Source organism: Silene latifolia, chromosome 7 (assembly GCF_048544455.1).
Source record: "Silene latifolia isolate original U9 population chromosome 7, ASM4854445v1, whole genome shotgun sequence".
Classification (NCBI taxonomy): domain Eukaryota; kingdom Viridiplantae; phylum Streptophyta; class Magnoliopsida; order Caryophyllales; family Caryophyllaceae; genus Silene; species Silene latifolia.
Genome location: NC_133532.1, coordinates 119,196,018 through 119,218,528, shown reverse-complemented (window position 1 = coordinate 119,218,528; position 22,511 = coordinate 119,196,018). Strand labels below are relative to the sequence as shown.

At 36.6% G+C, this 22,511-nt stretch overlaps 2 protein-coding genes across 4 annotated transcripts; one reads left to right on the top strand and one right to left on the bottom strand.

The window, feature by feature from the left end:
* Window positions 1–4,537: 4,537 nt before the first annotated feature.
* Window positions 4,538–21,119, top strand: LOC141592740 (ABC transporter C family member 12-like). 3 transcript variants are annotated; one of them, XM_074413531.1, is made up of 26 exons: window positions 4,538–5,081; window positions 6,168–6,346; window positions 7,872–7,911; window positions 8,464–8,604; window positions 8,828–8,942; window positions 9,152–9,232; window positions 9,326–9,350; window positions 9,887–9,943; window positions 10,109–10,171; window positions 10,538–10,612; window positions 10,966–11,073; window positions 11,563–11,697; window positions 12,608–12,714; window positions 12,855–12,948; window positions 13,401–13,568; window positions 13,819–13,959; window positions 14,646–14,840; window positions 15,271–15,369; window positions 15,465–15,617; window positions 16,262–16,641; window positions 17,666–17,846; window positions 18,009–18,332; window positions 18,491–19,247; window positions 19,716–19,837; window positions 20,198–20,443; window positions 20,620–21,119. In XM_074413531.1, exons 5-26 carry the CDS (start codon window positions 8,845–8,847, stop codon window positions 20,764–20,766), a joined length of 3,756 nt encoding a protein of 1,251 aa, XP_074269632.1. In that variant the 5' UTR covers window positions 4,538–5,081; window positions 6,168–6,346; window positions 7,872–7,911; window positions 8,464–8,604; window positions 8,828–8,844; the 3' UTR covers window positions 20,767–21,119. The 3 variants fall into 3 exon arrangements, with proteins under 3 accessions (XP_074269632.1, XP_074269630.1, XP_074269631.1); XM_074413529.1 differs by having other exon boundaries at window positions 4,629–5,081; window positions 8,464–8,620; XM_074413530.1 differs by lacking the exon at window positions 20,620–21,119 and having other exon boundaries at window positions 4,629–5,081; window positions 8,464–8,620; window positions 19,756–19,837.
* LOC141592741 (NEDD8-specific protease 1-like) lies at window positions 20,957–21,938 on the bottom strand. Its single transcript, XM_074413533.1, has one exon. It carries the CDS (start codon window positions 21,868–21,870, stop codon window positions 21,100–21,102), a length of 771 nt encoding a protein of 256 aa, XP_074269634.1. The 5' UTR covers window positions 21,871–21,938; the 3' UTR covers window positions 20,957–21,099.
* Between the last annotated feature and the right edge of the window lie 573 nt (window positions 21,939–22,511).

Below are 22,511 nucleotides of genomic sequence, written 5' to 3'. Positions count from 1 at the left end.
GCGGGTAGACCCAGACCCTACCCTTACCCATAGGGTCCGGGTATGGGTCCTCAAATTTTAGACCCTTGCGGGTCTGGGTCGGGTACGGGTCCAAAGGGAAAATCTCGGGTCGGGTCCGGGTCTAGGCGGACCCTACCCAGACCCTACCCATTGCCATCCACTACAAAAAGAATTAAAACAGGCGACTGATTTTGGCGACTGAAATCAGTCGCCAAAATCAATTTGGCGACTGAAATCAGTCGCCAAACGTTAGTCGCGGACCTTAGTCGCCTTTTCTAGCTTTGGCGACTAAAGTCGGTCGCCAAATTTGGCGACTGCCAAATCAGTCGCCAAATACCAAAAATGGCGACTGATTGGGTAGTCGCCAAATTGGCGACTGATTAAAGGTAGTCGCCAATTTGGCGATCAATAGAAATGCCAAATGCCAACTCGCGCCTTTTTTGGGTGACGTAGCTTTGGCTACCAAATTTGGCGACTGAATTGGGATTTAGCGACTGCTATTCAGTCGCCATTTTGGCGACTACCTTTAATCAGTCGCCAATTTGGCGACTGAATTGCTGTCGCCAAATCACAAATCAGTCGCCAAAACCACTGTATGTTTTGGTGGTTTTTTTCGTTTTCATTGCTAGCCAAAAATTTACAACCTGCATACAAACCGATGTTCCACAACACCATACATCCCATTTCAACACACACAACACCATACATTTCAACCCAACACCTCCCAATTTCTCAAACTTCATTTCATATATTGAAAATGAAAGTTTTACAAGCTAAGCTATTCTAAATGTTCAAGTCTAAATGTTCAAGTCTTACAAGCTAAGCTAACCTCCCAATCATCTTACTTGGAAGCCAACACCGGCTCCACTCCCCCCATGTGGACCATGCGGATCATTTGGATCGTAGTTGGGTCCAGTCCGGGTTACAACCTTGCCACCAAGTCTCAAACATTGCCATTCTTTCCTTCATTTGGCGCAATTCTTCATCACGTTTGGCATCACGTTCATCACGCTCTCTTATTTGACCTTGAAGTTGACTAATAATTCCCGGTTGATACGTGTTGCTGGGAATTGTTGAAGTCGATCTCCTACGCGTTTTCTCATAGAAAGCCGGTGTTGAACTTCCGGTACCATACACGTGCCCTTTCTTGAAGCCATCCACCAACTTATACCATATGTCATTATCCTGGAGTTTCGGATTGGCGGCTTTTTCTTGTTCAAATGCTTCCTACAATATTAAACAAATGGTTGTAAGTTAATATGGTAACCACCTTATATACGACATTTTAAAAGAGAGTAAATTAACAAAAATTAAGTGTTACGGAAACTTAAATATAATTGCTTGTCTTTTGGCTTAGTCCAAGTTCTAACCCCTTTGTGGTCAACCCTGGAATGCGTGTCCGCAAATGGCTTAAATCCGGTACCGTCGCAATCGGCTGTGACTTCTTCTTTCCTCTCTGAATGAAAAAAAAAACATACATGTTAGAAAATCAACAAAAAATCTAACATAAAATAAACATGTTGCATTGAAAACAAAAAAAAAGTGTCAAATAATAGACAAACTTACCCCCAACATACGATTCCAGAACGATCGTGAACCCGCGTAATGAGTAGGCTCGTTCACGGCGTCTTCCTTTCCTCCTCTTTTGTTGAGGGATGCTTGCTTAGACTTCTTCTGAAAAGCGGGAGTTTTGGTATGCTTTATTAAGCCTTCATACTTGTCACCTGCAATTACACATATGAAATCATAACTAATAAGTTACTGATATTATTTATATTATAAGAGAGTATATACTAATTAATACAAATAACAAAACAAGTTAATTAAATACCTTTCATGTGTTCTGGTTCCTTTGGGCGCCTAACTACCTTCCAAATCACGTCCCGATATCGTCGAGTACCGACTTCCTCGTACCTGATACGGACATTCCGTTCTTGAGACGGTGACCAAGCATATGCTTGCTACAAAAAAAAAGCGACAAAATTTCATATTAGTATTTACAAAATTCAAACACAAATTAAACTAAATCTAACTACAAATTAATCTAACATACTAACTACAAATAAATCTAACAAACTAACCACAAATTAATCAAACTAACTACAAATTAATCTAACAAATTAAACTAATTAAACTGAAATTAAACAAAAAAAAACTAACCTAATTAAAGAGAGTGATGGAGGCAATGAGAACGGTGGTCACGGTGGTGGAAGTGGTGGAAGTGGTGGTGTGGTTGTGTGGTTGTTGTCATCGCCTTAATCGCCCGCTGCTTTCCTCTCTTTTTTTTTTTTTTTGTTTCGAAAGAGTAAAGCAGGAGAGAGGAGTTCCGTTTTTCTATAAAAAAATTTGGCGACTGACAAGCCATTTGGCGACTGAATTTCAGTCGCCAAATTTGGCGACTACACATATATCAGTCGCCAAATTTTAAAACTCGGTCGCCAAATTGATTCCCTTTTTAAAAAATGACAAATGGTTTTACTAAAAAATTGGCGATCGAAATTCATTTTGGCGATCGAATTTCGATCGCCAATTTGGCGACTACACATAAATCAGTCGCCAAATTTAAAATCTCGGTCGCCAAGTTTGATTCCCTTTTTAAAAAAGACAGTCGCCAAATTGGCGACTGATTTCAGTCGCCAATTTGAAAATCAGTCGCCAATTTGGCGACTAAATATATCAGTCGCCAAATTTCGGTCGCCTGTTTTAGTTTTTCTTGTAGTGATCCCTACTCACAAATGACCCATATAGAGGAGAGAGGGAAGCACATGGGGGTGCCCCACCTTGTCCCCCCTATTCGTTTTGTGAGTGGCATTATCCGTTACTTGCTCCGACCCGTCTTCAGCAAGACTAATTGTATCTAGTGGGTGTTCTTTTGAAATTCCGTAAATGAAAGATCATGATCATTATAGTTTACGAGCTCCTATAGAAAAGATGTTAACCTAATGGTTAAGAAAACATAAATTATTGACTCCGTAAAATAACTACTCCATCGAAAAAAGCCAATTCTTATATCCTACACCCATGTGTAGGATACTCCATACTCCCTCCAACTCCCCCACTCCCCACTCCCCACTCATCCTCAACTTCCTCTTTTTTATTATTATTTTTATTTTGTTTTAAAACAAAAAATTATTTTCCACTTTTAAGAAAATTACCGCGGTCATATTCAGTTTAAGTGTTACGTAGTGTTACTTTCACAATATCACTATTATATTCATTTTAAGTTTAGTGAATATGACAACGTTGTTTAATGAATATGTGCTTTATAGTACGATATTCATTATATGACACTATCATATTCATTTTCAGTTTAGTGAATATGTGTATTATTTATTGTGATATTCATCGCATGGTTCTATTGTATTCACTTTCAGTTTAGTGAATATGACTTTTTTTGTTCAAATATATTGAACAATAATCATGAACGCTTTAATCCATATCAAAACCGCATAATACAAAATAATTTAAAGGAATAAAAATAATTATGTGATATGGTATGAATATGTCAATTTTGTGATTTGAATATGTGAGAAAAATAAAAATAAAAAATAAAATATATCAAATATGATCTCTATTTGTAGAGAAATAAAAATTAGGGTTTTTTTTCAAACACAACCTTTAAAAAACTTTTTTTTCGAAACACCACCTTTAAAAAAAAAGTTTGTAAAACACAACCTTTAATAATTTTTTTTTTGTAAAACACGACATTTTGGCCAGAGTTTAACCACTTGCAATAGGGTGACTTTAAGTCGATATTTGAGGTAGCAAACGAGTTCCATTTGAGGTCTTCTTAGACTCTTTGGAAAGGTGGAAGTACAAGCTTTCCAATGGTTACCAATACGGCGGTGATAGGTGGGTTTATGTGGGGTCTATTGGTATGTAAAGTAAGGTTGGTCAAGTAGTGAATTGGAGAGAGAAACAAATCAGAAAAACACCAATTCACTCTTTGACCAACCTTACTTTACACACTAATAAACCCTGCATAAGACCACCTATCACCACCGTATTGATAATGCTGGGAAAGCTTGTACTCCCACCTTTCCAACGAGTCTAAAAACACCTCAAACCGACCCCGTTTGCTATCTCAAACATCGACTCAAAGTCACCCCATCAAATTGTTCAAACTCTAGCCAAAATGTCGTGTTTAACAAAAAAAAAAAAATTATTAAAGGTTGTGTTTCACAAACTTTTTTTTTAAAGGTCGTGTTTGGAAAAAAAAGTTTTTTAAAGGTTGTGTTTGACAAAAAACCCTAAAAATTATGAATAATGATATATTTTTTATTATTAACTAATTTATTATATTTAAGATTTATTTATTATAAAAAAAAAATTTAAAAAAGAGAGTACCATGCACCATACTTCTGGGTGCATGGTATAAGCAAACGTAAATTATTGAATCGGACGGACTGGACTAACTCTAAAATTTTGCTGAATATTATTGTCTGTAATGGATTAACGGCTAGTGACTGAGAATCATATTCTCCCACTCTCAAGTCTCAACAGTCTCAATCACTCAAGAGTATTACACTCACAGATTACTGATTATTATACCAAATAACCGTCATCCATGACGATTATCTTTCTTGTTTTTTTCTCTTGTTTGTTTCTCATACCAATCTCACTCTCTTGTGGTCGCAACATATACACTTCCATAGTTCCATGGCTTCTTTCTCACCGTTCTTTTTTAATGCCCGTCAACTGTTCGACGAATTGTCTGAAAGAGTTTATTGGGTTAATCACTGATCAAAGAAATGGGTTTGACTCCATTAGTGTGGTACTGTCGTCCCGTTGAAAATGGGGTTTGGGAAAGAAAGGGAGATACTGGTTTTGGAGCTTATGTACCTTGTCAAATGGGTATTGTCGTTTCGGTATCGAGTTTTGCTCTGATGATAGTGTGTGCCTACAGGATTTGGCTCACTTTGATGGGTAGTAAATGTAGGAGGTTTTGTTTGAGATCAAAGTGGTTTAATTATCTGCTAGCTGTTTTTGCTGCAGCTTTTGCTGTTGAGCCATTGGTTAGGTTGATGTTAACTGTTTCGATATTCGATTTGGATGGAGTATCTGAACTTGCTCCATTTGAGGTGACTTCTTACTTCCTGTAATGAATGGTTCATGGAATTTTTTTGATAGCATAATCTCGTTGATTAAGTTGGTTATTTACTTTTTGTTGTGTTTGCCATTTCATGGCGGTAAAGATGAGATTCTAGTGGAACTTTATTTGTCGCTGTTTCTGAAATGCTGATGTTTTCCTGTGACTTGACCTCTATATGGATTATCCTGAAATGGATTTTGATTCGTACATTTTTTGTTTTGCCTCTGGCCATGGTATTAAATCTCATGATCCTGGAATCAATCATGGTAGCTTAATATTCGTCATTGCATTTGATACCGCGTCAAAATGTGGTCTTGGTAGCCTTCAAAATCTTGATAACTCGTTGGTCTGCTTAGACTTGGCAACTAAGTAATTGGGGTATGGGTCAGGTCAGTTCGTGTCCGGGACAATTTTGCCAGTGATTCACTGATACGGTGTCATGGTCGAGAATTTGAAGCATGTTTAGGACACAACGTCAAAGATGAAACTTAAATCTAAATATTATAGTGCTGTTTGACCACAACCTTTTAAATGATTGGGTTCAAGAAAAAAATTTCGTTTCTCATGGGCTACATCTCGGTGTCCTTTGTCAAACGTCCGAGTGTTTGCATTCTTCTTTCTTGTTTGTTCTTTGTTTCCAGATTTTACATGGGCTTATCAGTCTCAGCTGGTTGCTTCTTAGTAGTATAGAAAGCTCGTAGTATTTGCATGCTCCCACCCATATTTCCTAAAATAGTCATTCTGGTGGAATATAATGATCACAAGACTGGATTTTCTTATTGATCAAGTGAACATATATGATTTATGTATGAAATCGATGGGGGATGCATTAGGTAATTCGGTAGCATATAAAAGCTACCTTTGCATCCACTCTCTTATGCAGACACTTAAGTTTGTGATGTGATCAACTGTTGTAAATTGTACACAACTATTCGTAAGGTTAAGGGAAAAAACATAGAGTGCATTTAATATAATGTAACTAAGATGATCGTCAAATCAAGGCAATGTAATTGAACCTTGCTCGTTTTTCCTTAATTTAACTTTCAATGTATCATTATCTCATGTCTCTCTGCAGGTTGTTACACTGATAACAGAGGCACTTTCTTGGTCTCTGCTATTAGTTACGCTTCTTTTGGAGACAAAGGTCTACATCCACGAGTTTCAGTGGTACATTCGTTTTGGAGTTATTTATGATTTGGTGGGATATGCTGTTATGCTCAATCTTATGTACCCGATGAAAGATTTTTACAGCAGGTTAATTTTTCTTCTTCTGTTATTTCAGTACTTTACCCCTACTGGAAAAAATACAATAAACTTGAAAATTGCATATGGGGCGGAGGATGCCTATTGGGGGTGCTTTTTTGGGCTCCAGCCCTTCTCTCACCTGAAATGGCAGAGTCAATATATCTATCTGTCTGTGCTTGAATGATGACTGATGGAATTGTTACAGAAATACTTTTAAATAACATTGGGAATAGTGTCAAATCTATTATGACTCTGATCAACTAGTTTGGAGAGCTCCAAAATCTAGAGAGAAAGAAACCACCCCATATGATTTGTGGCTTTATGACCAATATCTTTGTACCAAGGTCTAGTAAATAATAATGTAGCAAAATGTCTCACTAAAGTAACTGCGCTTCTTTGTATTGTGAAGTTCCAGTCCAGGGGCGGATCCAAGGGTAGGCTACTCGGGCTATAGCCCGAGTAGTTTCTGAGGAAAACAAAAATATATAGATTATGAAGTACTATAGAATCACATGGTTGCTTGTAGACTGTTGGTTTGTTGTTTGGTTTTCATAGAAGGTACCCGGGTTCGACTCTCACTAATGAATTTTTTTCCCTCATCATGTATTATGCGCTGAACTGTTATACTATAGGCTTAAGATTCACTTTATTTTACAATTTTACATTGTCCGGCTTACACCATTAGCCTATATTTATATAGATACAATATTTGGTGATTATTTCTTCTCATTATATATGAACTACTAGTTATTTTCTCTCTTTATTTATTTACAAACTTATACTCTTTTTCCTATTTGTTGTAGACTTATAGCTATTTCTTTTTATCTTTCTTTCCAATCATTCAATCAATTATCAATCATTTTACTATTAACGACTAAAATATGATACTCCGGGAGAAAAAAAAAATATAATATTACCTCCATTATAATTATAATAAATTGTATACTCTCTATGTCCTAAACATTTGTCTACTGGTTAAAACACCCCCTTACAAATATTAAAAATTGAGAAAATATTGGAAAGGAGAGAGTATCATTTTTTAAAATTACCTTGTATACCTTGTAATTTTAAAAAAAAAAATCTACATTCTTATCGAATGCACTATGAGTACAAGTCAATTGAAATAAATTTTGCTAAGCTTCGTTGAAAAAAAAAAGTTGAAATAATTATAAATTAGCTTCATTCGTTATCCAACCTGAAAAGTATCTTACCGATAAAAAGTAATAAATAATACTTAGTAATTTTTATATTTGGTTCAAATACTACATAAATAAATGACAAATAAATTTAATGTCCTTACAAATTTTTAAAAGATATTGACTTACAAGGCTTATATTGAGAAAAAAATCACTTTGTATAGTTTTAAAATTTAGCCCCAGATAAACGGAATTCCTGGATCCGCCCCTGTTCCAGTCATTCGATGTTGTTGTTGATGTATACTTGCAAGGATCACGGCATGTCCTATTTTTCTTCCTGAATTTTATGTCGAATTTGTGATACTAATCCCTGTTCTCATATTTTACTCTTTAAATAGGAACATATGGTATTTATGCTTCGGCATCGTCTTTTGCAAGGTTTGTAGATGGACTCCCTCCTTTTCGATGCTTTTTTCTCAGCTTGTTTAATTATGGTCTTTTCGTTATTAGCATTTGTTTAAATCTTCTCTCATGCATTATATTTGTTGTTAACTCCTGCTACGGGCCTTGTATTAGAATAACCAAGAAAGAGGGGCAACACATGACTTCTCCTGTAGTCTTTTGAAATGGACTCTATGCTAAGTGAGAGACTCTGAGGAGCCCCTTAACATACACGAAATGCAGAATTTTTAGAACCCTATGTGGTTAGTTATTCAACTTGCTCTCTTATGAATGGTTGCCATTAGGAAAGCTACCACTAAGTATAAAGCATGACGACTTGGCATACACTATCGTAAGGGTAATAAGTTCTGATAGGGCTTGGCGGCTTGCTGGCCTATCTTTAAGACATGGTAGCTATATTGGGCTACTTTTAAACAGTGTCATCTCAAAGAAAGTGTCTACATGGTCTTGAAGACCTAACATATTATAAATTTATAATTAGCTATTCATGCAATCATATCTTCGTTGACTGTTATTGTTTTGTTGTAGGTTGTTTTTGGAATCCTTCTTGTTTTTCACGTTCCACGTTCGGATCTTTACCCTTCCTGTACGCTAGTTAATGCGGAAGATTCTGATGATTTTGCTTATGAAGAACTCTTAGCCGGAGAACACATATGTCCCGAGAGATATGTAAGCCTGATTTCTAGTAAGTGAGATTGGTTGCAGGATTGTTATTGCTCTTTCAAGTAAAGAGGGCCTGAGATGACATATAATAGAAAGTCTCGTCTTGATTCTTCATCTCAACCTCTCTATTTGTTATATACCTACAAACATCCAGAATAACGCAAGAGTAATTCTTTATCAGGGATGTTGCCTCTATTGAGAAATCATTTTATGCTTGGTTCTTTGATAGGAGTGTACTATGGATGGATGACCCCATTGCTGGAGAAAGGCTATCGGAAACCCCTCTCCGAGAAGGATGTCTGGAAGCTGGATACTTGGGACAAGAGTGAGACACTCATAAATAGGTTTGGACCTTAATGTCACTTTTCTTCTTTGTGCTGTGTTTCGATTTCTTTCTTTCTTTCTTCTTCTTTCTTTTTTTTCCCAGTTGAAACCTCAACCTTGAATTTCAGCATATTGACAGAATCTTGGCAGAGGCACCGTCTCTCATGGATAAATGTCATTGTTTCATTTTTTGGAATTATAGTTGTGCTTCATATGTTTTCCCTGCTAGGTTTAATAAGAATTGGGCTGAAGAATCTCAAAAATCCAATCCATGGCTTCTAAGAGCTCTAAATAGAAGTTTTGGCAAATTGTATGTTTTACTTAAGTTTCAATACTGTATTTTGATTCTTTCACCATATTATTATTATTTTTTTTTTAAACGCTAATTCATTGTATTCTACAGGTTTTGGTTAGGTGGCTTGTTCAAGGTAAGAAATATCTGACTGTAACAACTGCATCCGAACAATCTATAGTCATAAATGGAAATATATGCGCTTTACTTTGGCAGCCTTGGGTATGAGGGGTTTGAGGAAAGGGGCTGAGCATTGTGGCAGGGCATATGGTTTCTGATTGATGCTGGATACTTTTGTTACCCATGATTCCATGAAAGTAGGGGTACAATCGTGGCATCTCTGGTTTAACTAGAGTGCTATCACCACAATAAATGCGAGGCATGGCAGTGCCTTCTTCTTCAGTGATGCATAACCAGTTAAAACTGAAAAACGGAATCAGAAAGAGAAAAATGGTTACTTGGGGTGCATGAAATGTCAACCTTGGTGACTGGGTGAATCCTTGTTCTGTAGTCTGATTTTGTATACCCTTTTTATCTAATAAACAAAAACTGATAACCAAAGGAAGGATCTTTCAAATGTATGATGAAAAAACACACTTGCATTTTTATGAAAAGTTAAGTTTATACTTTATTAGATTTTGTCTGATTGGTCCTTTGTCTACCAAATTGTAGATTGGTAATGATCTTTCGCAGTTCATTGGTCCAATTCTACTCGACCGTCTGCTGCAGGTAAGCTCTTGATTTGTTTGACAACTATTGTGCCAGTTCAATGCTGCGATTGTATGTATTATGGAATTGGAATAATTAAGTCCATGGTTTTTTTTTCTCCTCTTAGAATATCTAGCTTTCATGGATGAGTTTATAACCATCATTTCACATTTTCACCCTCTTCAGTCTCTGCAAGAAAATCAAGCCTGGCTTGGTCATGTGTACGCCTTCCTAATTTTTATTGGTGTGGTATGACTCTTCCTCTAGGTATCAATGTAAATTTTGTATGCTATTTAATTCTTGGTATTGTACGTGCTTATGATTCTGAATGATTTAATGAACAAAAATGGCGGTGATTGTTAAAATATCTGCTGCCGTGATTGAAACACAGTTGTTTGTGAGTGTCTATAACATTATAAAATACGGAATATTACGTGTTATTCTTGAAAATAATGTTTTAAAGCGAATTTTACTGATATGTTCATCATGATAGGTTAAACTGCTCATTTCCATTTTTTGAACAATGCCTGAAATAAATAAGGCTATGATATACTCTGTTGAAGAACTTTTTTACTAATCATTTGTTTTATTGACTTACTTGCTCTGTTTGTCCAGTCACTTGGTGTACTCTGTGATTCTCAGTACTTTCAGAATGTTATGCGTGTTGGTTTCAGGCTCAGATCTACAATGGTAAGTTTGATTATTCATCCTATCACTATAGATTTGATTTTAGAGTAATAAAATAAAGTAACTATAGTTTTTGTTTAATAAACTATTTATTTCTGCAACCTATATGACTCTGAATGTTTCAGAAGTTAAAACATAAACTTAACAAATTCTTTTGCCTCTAAAATCATAGGATTACTTATGCGGTTTATAGATGTTACTTTAGGTTTTCATACAATAATTTGTACCATAGTGCGTGCACTCATCATTGAAGCTTAGTTTACGGTTAGGATTGAGTCCTAGATTTCATTGGAGTCTGAATGTGGGAATGAAGGTTGAAGGTGCCTCTTTGACATAGTTATTTTTTCAAAATGCAGGTGGCTGCTATATTTCACAAAATATTAAAACTGACAAATGATAGCCGACAGAGATTTCCTTCTGGAAAGATAACAAACATGATATCCACAGATGCTAATGCACTTCAGGCATGTATATTTTGCTTTTGACATTTACATCATAATTTGTTTCACGCAGTGCAAAATGGCTCATTGAGGGCCTGTACTTTATATGTGTTTCTAAAAATAACCAGTACTCGTCATAGTCTCTAGGATAAGAGTTGGAGTGTATATATAACCTAAGTGAGTTCCTGCTTATGAACAACTAAAAACCAAGGAATATGTACAGAAAGTTACGCCCTGATGATTGCATTGTAGTATTGTTCTCTATCTCTTCCACAAAATCATGTAACATTCATGTTTTGGAAACCGCTCTAGTTCATTACATTTTGTTATTTGGCAAGTTTTTGAGTGTTCAAATTAAAGAAAAACACCACGTGAGTCGCATACAAAGAATTTCCTTCTCAATAGAAACTGCTATTAACCCAAATATAAATACTTCCATGAGATGAATGGAGTAAATATTTTGTCAATAGTGTCAAGAAAACACGATCTCAGAGCGGATGTTCTTTTGTGCAGCAAATATGTCAACAACTTCATAATCTATGGTCAGCTCCTTTTCGTATCATTCTTGCTATGGCTTTACTTTACCAACAACTGGGAGTTGCTTCTCTTTTCGGTACACTCATGCTGCTTCTTATGTTCCCAATACAAGTAAGTTGCTCTATTACTTTCGTCTTCTGTTCCAGATAGTGTATGTGCTCCCTAAATCATTAAGAGATGCTTGTAGGCCTGTCCTGATGGAAGGGTATTTACCACACTTATATTCTGTTTGAATAGTATTGAAATTGTAGACAACTAGTACCAACATGAGGATGAATGTAAAAGGACACTATAAATGTTATGGGAATTGACTGACTGCAAGTTATGGGGATAAACATCAAATGTTCCGCCATAGCAGATCTTTATATCTAGAAATAATACTTTATAGGGTGAGTACAATAGTTACTGTTTCTATTGTGCTCTCCAAATTGGGGGGTATACATGTAATTAGGGTGGAGATCTACCTCAGCCTAAGATCTACTTGATGGCACGATTCTTGGCCTTAAGGGAGCAAAACATAGTCCTGAAGTGTTCTGTTCGAGCACAGGGATGAATAATTGTCTGATAGGAACTTGAGGCTTAATTTTTATTACTTTTAACAATCTTTGACCCTGCTACCCACCCTTTTAAAGAGATATCGTTAGCGGACTTGATGTATTGATATTCATCATTTATGCTTAATTTGAGTAATACTGAAAGATTGTTTAATTTGTGGGTAAACACTAAATAAGAAAGAAAATAATTAGGAAAAAAAGGATAAATTGTTAGATGTTTTATGGATGAATTAGTTATGCTAGAGCGTCTCAGTAATAGTCAGCATACTCTGTTTGCTTCTGAATTTCTGATCGTGTTAACCAAACTTGGGCTGTGACAATGTGTTACTACGACTGATTGAGGGATCGAGACTGAAACTGGTATTTAATACCATGCTGCTGATGGCCTAGTAGCATAAATTTATAGAATAGCGAACCTTATTACTATTATCTTAACCTTTCTTTACTCTTTTTTTTTTTTTTTCCAGACTCTTGTAATAAGCAGAATGAAGAAACTCTCTTCAGAGGGACTGGTTCGCACTGACAAGAGGGTTGGTCTCATGAATGAGATTTTGGCTGCAATGGATACTGTGAAGTAATTTTCTGTCAGAGCAAAACATTTAATTAAAATTGCTAAACACTTGAAGTTATTACGGTGTTTGATAGATTGGTAGTTAAGAAAATTGATCGCGCACTCTGTTAGATGAATCTGATACTGCAGTTTCAATCATATAGGTGCTATGCCTGGGAGGAAAGTTTCCAATCAAAAGCTATGGAGCTGAGGGCTAATGAACTTTCATGGCTCCGCAAAGCCCAAGCACTTACAGCTGTACGCCAACGCTCTCTTCTATAGACTACAATATAATTTTTGGCTACTGTTTATGCCCAAAATTGTTTGAGGATGTTTCAGTTTAGCAGTGGCATGCGATGTCGTAGGTAGCCCGGCAACATAGTGCCTACAGATTTACACCTTATAACTGGAAGACTGCGACAGTCTTCAAAAATAGAGTGCAATATTCTTTTCGAGTAGCTAAGGGCTAGGCCGAAATTCTTGAAAATATGAGCCATTTTGTAATTTGTATGATGAGAGAAAAAAATTTAGTTGATGACCTTTGATTAATTGGGGCATCTTATCAAAGTAGAACTTTAGAACTGCTGTTCTTTATAGAGTTTGTGTTTCAAAAATAGAATAACAGTAATATAAATAGCACTTTTTCTCAACATTTGTAATGTGTACTCTGACTGCTGCTTTCCTGATTTTTTTTATTGGCTTGGATGCAGCTAAATAATTTCATATTAAATAGTGCCCCAGTGCTGGTTGCGGTTGTCTCGTTTGGAATGTTTACTTTACTTGGCGGGAATCTGACACCAGCAAGAGCTTTCACGTCTCTTTCCTTATTCACCATTTTACGACAGCCTCTTACCATGTTGCCAAGCATAATAACTCAGGTGCTGCTTCATTTCATTTTAAAGGGTATATTTTTTTTAAACTACATTGACTACTCCTAGCAGGAACTAATTCCGATTCCTCTTATTTTTTATTTATGCATTATCAGTAATTCTTGCTTCTTCCTTCATTGAAATATTATCTTATCCATTATCATATTTCTGTTTTCGACTGTTGGAAGTATTTAAGGTTTCGTATTTGCAGTTTCAGTGTCAGTGTTTAAATATAAAGAACTTCTCCCTGTTAACGCAGGTTGTGAATGCTAATGTATCATTACAGCGGATGGAGGAACTATTGTTGGCTGAAGAGAGACCCATAATGGCCAACCTATCTCTTGAACCTGGGCTTCCAGCCATCTCAATAGAAAATGGATTTTTTTCGTGGGATTCTAAGGTTCAGTTTCAGTCTTTATTTAAAAATATGGTTATTATTCTTTGACAAATTGCTTTCATTCTTTTTAATTTCTTAGGAATATCATTTGTAGTTTTTGATATTTGCACTGTCCATAAATAAACATCTTGGGTTTCCATTTTAGGGTGTCTATGAACAAACTTTGTTTTTTGAAGGAGTGTGAAAGAATAAACTTCCTACTTGAAATTTTATTATGCTCATACTTTTGCTGAAAAACAAACAAGGAAATTCATTCATGGATGGAGGGACAACATCTTCATCGTAAGTGGAGATTTTGTAAATGAGGGACTACAAAATCAAAATCAAACAATTAATATATCATCTAAGTTTTAAATATATCGAACATTCAACAAAATGTCACGCCAAGCCCTTCAAGGGATAGAAATTCATTACTTTTGTTCCAGTAAAATGCACCAAATATTTTTATTGTTCATAAAATTTTCCCTTCTTACACCAGATGCAAGTTAGGATGAATTCCCTACCTTTTGATGTTTATCTGTTTATATGACGCCCGTGACTTTGAAAGTAAAGATGTTTTTACCTTCTAAAACTACTTGAATACAAATGAGGTAAAAAAGTGGAACATTCATTCACAAGTCAAACTAATGCTGATGTTTTTTCCATGTCGAATTTGTTTTATTCATAAATTCTTACCTTCTTTGGCACAGAGACCTACCTTATCAAATATCAACTTGAACATATCAGTTGGCAGTTTGGTAGCTGTTGTGGGAAGTACAGGTGAGGGGAAAACATCACTAATATCAGCAATGCTTGGAGAGCTCCCGCCTCTAGCCAAAAGTAGTGTTGTCATTAGAGGAACTGTCGCCTATGTTCCTCAAATCTCGTGGATTTTTAACGCCACCGTGAGTCTTGGGTGCTTTTTTTCCCCTTTTCTATTATTTTCATAGATTTCTATTTAATTCTAATACTCAGTATATCAGAAACGGATGATACAACTCGGAGAAGTAGTTTTATCTGAAAAGTTGGGAAAAAAGGACCTCCAATCGGGCCAGTGATTATGTTATTCCGACTCTTCATATTACGTCACATATCCATGTCCGACATTCTATGTTTTGACATGGGTAATACACTTCACAATTGATGCTTCATTTTAGACCAAAACACGAGAATTTTTCAACAAATAGCCGAGTCCCATAACACATGTACCCTTATTGCCTTATTGCGCATTTCTTACTAAATCGGAGTAACATAGAAGGTGGTGGATATATTCCAGGCTCTTTTACTTTGGCGTGCACATGGCATCTGATTGTGTATTGTGATATTTGTGTTTAGGTTCGCGATAATATATTATTTGGACTAGAGTTTGATCCTAGACGATATTCGGAGGCCATTGAAGTGACTGCCTTGCAGCGGGACCTTCAGTCACTTCAAGTAAGATTGATGGAGAACTTTTCTGTTTAATATCTGGATTATATGTTCATGTTGTGTGATTAAAGTGTTAAACTACTACAACCTATTAATTTCAGGGGGAGGATCTAACTGAGATCGGTGAAAGAGGAGTCAACATCAGTGGTGGGCAGAAGCAAAGAGTTTCGATGGCTAGAGCTGTGTATTCAGACTCGGATGTGTACTTATTTGATGATCCTTTAAGTGCCCTTGATGCCCATGTTGCTCAACAGGTTAATGATTGAGCCAAATACTCATTATTCTTTTGTTCTGGATTATGATGGAATAAAGCAAAACTACACAATAAAGTGAATGCGCTTCTTCCTATTGTGAAGTTTCAATCATTTGATTTAACAATTCTTTTTTTTTTTGGGTGATTAAGAAACCTCGATATGTGCTAACACAAGGGTAAGACGAAGTACATCCAATTTCCCTTTTTGTGCAATTTGCCAGAACCCTGAACCCTTGAGGGACTAGGAAATGTTGTACCTTTTCTATCTGTTTCGACTCATAATTTTGCTGAATTTCACATTTCTTAAGATACATTTCCTTTAAGATAGTTAAACCTGTAGCAAATGGACTAAAAGCTTTATCGATGCTGTGCTATATCTTACAACACCGTTGTATTAGCTCCGTAGGCCATCCGCCATCGTCACTCAAGCTGTTTTTTCTCTTTCTCTCACTGTATGTTGGTGGCCTGTTTTAAGTAATTTGTACTTCTATATTGTATGTGAAACATCAAAATAATCTGAATTGTTTGCTTATTCCAAAACTTTTGACGTTTCTTTGCTATCAATCTCTTACCTCCGGATGTCTTGGTATCAATCGTGTTATGGCTGATTATCCTGCTCTCGTTTTGGACTACTAAACGAAACAGGTTTTCCAGCGATGTATCTTGGAGCAACTGCAAGGGAAAACGAGGGTCCTTGTCACTAATCAGCTCCATTTTCTTCCGCAAGTAGACAATATTATTTTGGTCAGTGATGGGATGGTTAAAGAAGAAGGAACTTTTGAAGAGCTCTCTAAAAACGGTCCTCTATTTAAGATACTGATGGAAAATGCAGGGAAGATGGAAGAACATGGTGATGAAAAAGTGAATGATAAAAGTCATGTCGATGAAACAGTGCCTTCTACTGTGAATAATAATGCGGGTAGAGAGAATGGGGGATTTTCTAATAAAAGAAAAGGCAAGAGATCTATTCTTGTTAAGCAGGAAGAAAGGGAAACTGGTGCTGTCAGCTGGGCTGTTTTGGCGAGGTAACTTCTCTTTCTAATGGTAGACTGTATTTACTTAAAACCGTAAATGGCTCATACTTTATCTTCTTTTCCCCATCACTTGGAAGATCTAACATAACTTGTAAAGTTTAGCGTACAGTGAAGTGTACAGTTTGACACTTGCGTTCTTAAGCGTAGTGATTGAGAGAGTTTTTAGAGATAACTCCTCTTGAGTATTTATGCCAGCTGATTTGGGATAACAGCATCAAGAACACCCTCTCCCCCCAACACACAGGCAGAGAGAGAGAGGATTACGATTTTATAAGTGTGATTCGATCTGTGGAAGGAAAAGAGCTTGTACTTGGTCAAACCAAAGAACTTTTTTTGCGCATATAGTACTGACTTGTTGTCTTGTTAAGCAATGTAGAGGGCTTACCATTTCCAGCATTGTGTTCTTTCTTCTAGTTAATTTGGATACTGCTCGACCAGGATTCCGAGGAAATTCAGTCCATAGTTATAACTCTAAATTGGATCACATAAATTTGTGTTTCTAAGCATTGTAACTTCTTTATACCGTGTCATCACCCATATTACTTTGCAGTATCTATTTTGTAACTGTCATATTGTTTATGAAACTCAATGCATGGAGATTTAGATAGAAAGCAGTTCTTGAAGATGGTCAACTATTTAATATGTTTCATTAAGAAAAGGAAAGCAAATAAATAAATAAATATTTCATCAGTTAACTGAAACAACAAAGCTGAATTCCACCAGAGTAAACATAAAAACATTCACGTTGTCTTTGTCCATCTTGCCTACTCAGTATATTGGATTATACAAAGTAAAGTAGTTAATTAAGTTGCAGTGTCCCAGGATGACAGTTTTGGTTGAGTGATAAGAATTCAAAAACTGATGCTGTCAGAGTAGTATTCCTGTGTATTTTTTATAGTTTATGCACACGGAAAGGGTGCTTCTGTCTTCAATAATGTAAAGTGTACATCAACATTGCATTAGCTAGGTTCAAGTTGGTTTTATTTGTCATGAACTACTGGTTGACAATGTTCAGGTACCAAGTTGCTTTAGGAGGCTTCTGGGTGGTAGCAGGAATCTTCATGTGCTATCTCTTAACCGAAGTTCTTCGAGTTTCTAGCAGCACCTGGTTACGTGAATGGACAGACCAAAGTACTTCATTGAGTTATAGACCTGGATACTATATTCTGATTTATGCTCTTCTTGCATTTGGCCAGGCAAGTTTACCAAGCATACTGTTTATAATTTTTTATCCCAGTTACTCATATAATCTGAAATTTGCGAGGACTGCACTTATCACCACATTCCTTAATAAGGGGTGTAAAGAACTGAATAATATTGCTGAATAGAACTCTCTTTATTTTCCTTGGTTCATCCAGGTTATGGTAACTTTGGTGAATTCATACTGGTTGATCCATGCAAGTCTTTGTGCAGCCAAAAAACTGCATGATGCAATGCTAAACTCTGTACTTCGGGCTCCAATGTTATTTTTTCAAACTAATCCATTAGGCAGGACGATGAATAGGTTCTCCAGAGATTTGGGCGATATAGATAGGGATATTATTAATATCGCAAATACGTTTTTGGGGCAGCTATGGCAGCTGCTATCAACATTTGTGCTGATAGGCATTGTCAGTACCATTTCCCTGTGGGCTATAACACCATTGATGATCTTTTTTCATGTAGCATATCTTTACTATCAGGTATGTTTTGATCTCTGTCTGATAGAGTAGGTTGTATCTCACTTTGAGAATTTCCATAGTGATTTAGCGACTTATTAGTAGGAAACAATTTTCATCATTATAATACTTGGTTGATTGTTCTGTCAATATAAGGGTACAATTTTTTTTTTTTTTTGCAGAGCACTTCCCGTGAAATAAAACGCTTGGATTCAATTTCTAGATCTCCTGTGTACGCTCAATTTTCAGAAACATTGAATGGTCTTTCTAGCATACGGGCATATAGAGCACACGATCGGATGGCCTCTGCAAATGGAAAATTCATGGACTATAACATTAGGTTCACACTTGCGAATATATGTTCAAACCGCTGGCTCACTATCAGGCTACAAACTTTAGGAGGCCTAATGATTTGGCTAATGGCTGCCTTTGCTGTCATGGAAAATGGTAAAGGAGATAACCAGTTAGCATTCACATCTACAATGGGTCTACTCTTGAGCTATGCGTTAAATATCACTAATCTTATGAGCACTGTTTTAAGACAAGCAAGTAGGGCAGAGAATAGTCTAAATGCTGTTGAACGTGTGGGGACATATGTCGATTTGCCATCCGAGGCTCTATGTGTTGTGGAGAACTATCGTCCTCCACAAGGATGGCCGTCAAAAGGTTCCATCATGTTTGATAATGCGGTGCTCCGGTATAGGATTGAGCTTCCTCCAGTCCTCCATGGAATATCCTTCAAAGTCCATCCTAGTGAGAAAATAGGAATAGTTGGGAGGACAGGTGCAGGAAAATCGAGCATGATTAATGCTTTGTTTCGCATAGTGGAGCTAGAGAAAGGAAGGATTCTAATTGATCATTGTGACATTTCGAAGCTTGGGCTCACAGATTTACGAAGATCTATTAGCATCATCCCTCAACAACCCGTTCTCTTCTCAGGTACGATGCATTTTGAAAGTGCATTTTCTAATTTTAGCACTGGCGTAGGCGCATAGCCATTTGTATAATATATGAAGGCAGAAAAATTCGGTTATGTAATTTAGAAAGAACAATCGACTGCCAAGCTATATTAAACTTTTTCTTCACTAATTTTAGCATTGGCTTAGTCATCAGCATAAATGCATTATGTAGCATAAAATTTCCGTTTTGTAATGTAGAAAGAACAATCGACTAACAAGTTATATTAAACTTTTCTTCACTAAATTTTTGTTTCCTGGATTACATGTATTTTCTGTATGAAAGCTTATTTTGGTTTCGGCATACCGACTAGATCTTAGCTGCAGCGAGTTACATGTATTTTCTGTATAAAATTTCCATTTTGTAGTGATATTTCCATCGTGTTATGCGTTAGCTGTAATAAACTCTGCTTACTATCGACTGATATTTTTTTTTTATTCAAATATATAGGAACCGTAAGATTCAATCTTGATCCTTTTAGTGAACACAGTGATGCAGACTTATGGGAGTCTCTTAAGAGGGCACATCTGAAGGACACCATCCGGGGAAGTTATCTCGGATTAGAAGCTGAGGTATGATCATAGAACACATCAAGTTAAATGAAAATGCTTATCCCCTAAGCTGAATTCAGAACCAAGTAGACTTTTAAGAAATTCTGGATATCCTGTCATTCTATTCTCTTTTTGAGTTAAACATGAGATCATTTTTCGCGATTTCTGGAACATTGAACTTATCTAAGTCTATGTTGAACTCAGGTTTAATTATTCTTACGGGTACATCTTCCTGCAGTACCACGACTTAAAGTCTCCTTTCCAAAAAAAAAAATATGTAAACCACGATTAGTTATTTTTTTTGTTTGGTTGCCTTGTTCAGCTACGCCTGATTTCTAGTCTGAACTGAGCACTGTTTCTTTTATGGCTACCAATGGTTAGGTTACGGAAGGAGGGGAGAACTTTAGTGTTGGACAAAGACAACTGTTAAGTCTTTCTCGAGCCTTGCTCCGTAAGTCCAAGATTCTTATTCTTGATGAAGCAACAGCTTCTGTGGATGTTGGAACTGATGCTTTAATTCAGAAGACAATAAGAGAAGAATTCAGATACTGCTCAATGCTCACTATTGCTCATCGACTGAACACTATTATTGATTCTGACAAGATTCTAGTGCTTGATGCTGGTCAGGTAATTTACAGATTCTTAGTCTTCCGTGTTTCAGAAACTTATGGTGGAAAGGGCTGTTAACTCATGCTAGGCACATTAATTTGGGATGGCGACAGTATTTTTATCAAGAAAAATGGTTGTTTCATGGCACTTGATTTTCTGGTATCCTTTTAAAGACACGCTTGTTTTGTCGTCAGGTCGCTGAATTTGATACTCCAGAGAATCTATTGGTAGATGAGAACAGTACTTTCTATGACATGGTTCAGAGAACTGGTAGTTCCAACGCTCAGTATTTGCGCAATCTAGTACTTGGAGGTGGAGGGGAAGAGAACTTATCCATTTGAAGTAGCCGCATAATGCGAGAAGGATGCAGCTACGACTCTCCAAGAAGTTCTGGAGGGAAGGCATGTGAAACCATTGATGAAATTTCGATATCAGCTCAATCTGCACTAAATCCAGAATCTCTTTTGAAATTTCAACTTAATTATTTAGAGAAATATTGGAATTTGCACATTGTAAATAAATATTGGGTGTTGAAAAAAGCAATATCCTATAATAATGCATACGGAAAAATAGCGTACAATATTTAGAGATTATTTTACGGAAAAAAATCACATTGTACTACAACAATATGAAATCAAATTCGAGATCAATGATCAAGCATTGGGGGAAGCAATTCACTCGATAACGTTTTTCCTCAAATTATTTACTAGCTCCAATATCTCTGTTCTCATTGTCGATTCGATGGATTGATGAACATCTCTCACTACTACTGAAGGCACATCAGTAGTGTTGCTATCGCTTCCATCTCCGAAGCAATCAATAATGGCCTTGACAATGGCTAATACATAGATTCCACAGTCGATTCTGTTTCTCTGCTGAGGGGTCTCCGCCTCCTTGAAGACGGGCAAACCATCAGGTGCAGCAGCATTAGCAACAACTTCAGAAGGCTTGGAGACAGGGCTCGCTTTTTTGTTTTGATTCTTCTGTTTCTTCTTCGGTGCTGATGGAACTTGACCACCTACACCGATATATTTCTTGACGGCCTCGTACAGCTTCTCAGCGGGAAGGTTATTCGTTCCTGCCGTGCTATCAAAGTGCAGAAACGCATTCATAGACCTAGAGTACACCAAGACGCTCCAATGACTTCCACGGTCACCCTCGCTAAAATCGTAGCAGTCATTTACAGGAAAAATGACGAATCTCTTGGTTGACAGTTTTTCTTTCTCAGCGAACGTACTCACACCGTTATCATCCTCGTAGTTTGCAAGCGAAAACGACTCAGACGGTAGAAGAAGCATGATATCATCAGTTTTACAGAGAGACGATAGATACCTGAAGTAGAATGATATAATGTCTTCAGTCAGGAAGCCTTGGTTTTTTAGGGGGTCGAGATCCGATCCTCGAAGAACGATATCCTTGTACTTGAACACCTCTCCGTGTCTCATGTCTGTAACAAGACAACCGTGTCGGTAACAGGAACCGAAAAAACTCCGTATATAGTTATTTGAGTTATGCCTATGTTTCTAGTTAGGTTTTTCTTTGCTTTTATACTTTTATTTTTTTCCTAATTCTGCCCTATTTCCATAACACGTTTTTATTTTCTTAGTCAAATTATGATTTAGATAAAACTCCGTATATAGTTATTTGAGTTGGGTTAGTGTTGTAATATTCAACCCTAACAAGATCAAATTAACTTTCGTGTCATGTTCAGGGTAACTTAACTATGTAAAAGATAGTGATAAAGCGTCACCCAGGGAAAAAGGAAAAAAAATCTACTGTTATTGTGCGACAGTCTTATAGGAGAATAAGTGATCATCCAATTAAACTCTTGACATTGTTCTGCAACAATATACGCTGTACGCAAAACAGAAGCTGATACAATATTAATTGAGATTCTCGCGAAACAACTCGGGAATAATGTTCTTGATGTTGGTGGTATTAACCTTGTTGAGCAAGGCATTGATGCTGTGACGAAGAGCATCCCATGTTAATCTCTGGTATTCCTCACTTTCACTGTCTCCGATTACTTGGACTGCACGCTTAGACGGTGGAATATACGGCCTCATTGTTTTCCCGGTTATAATTG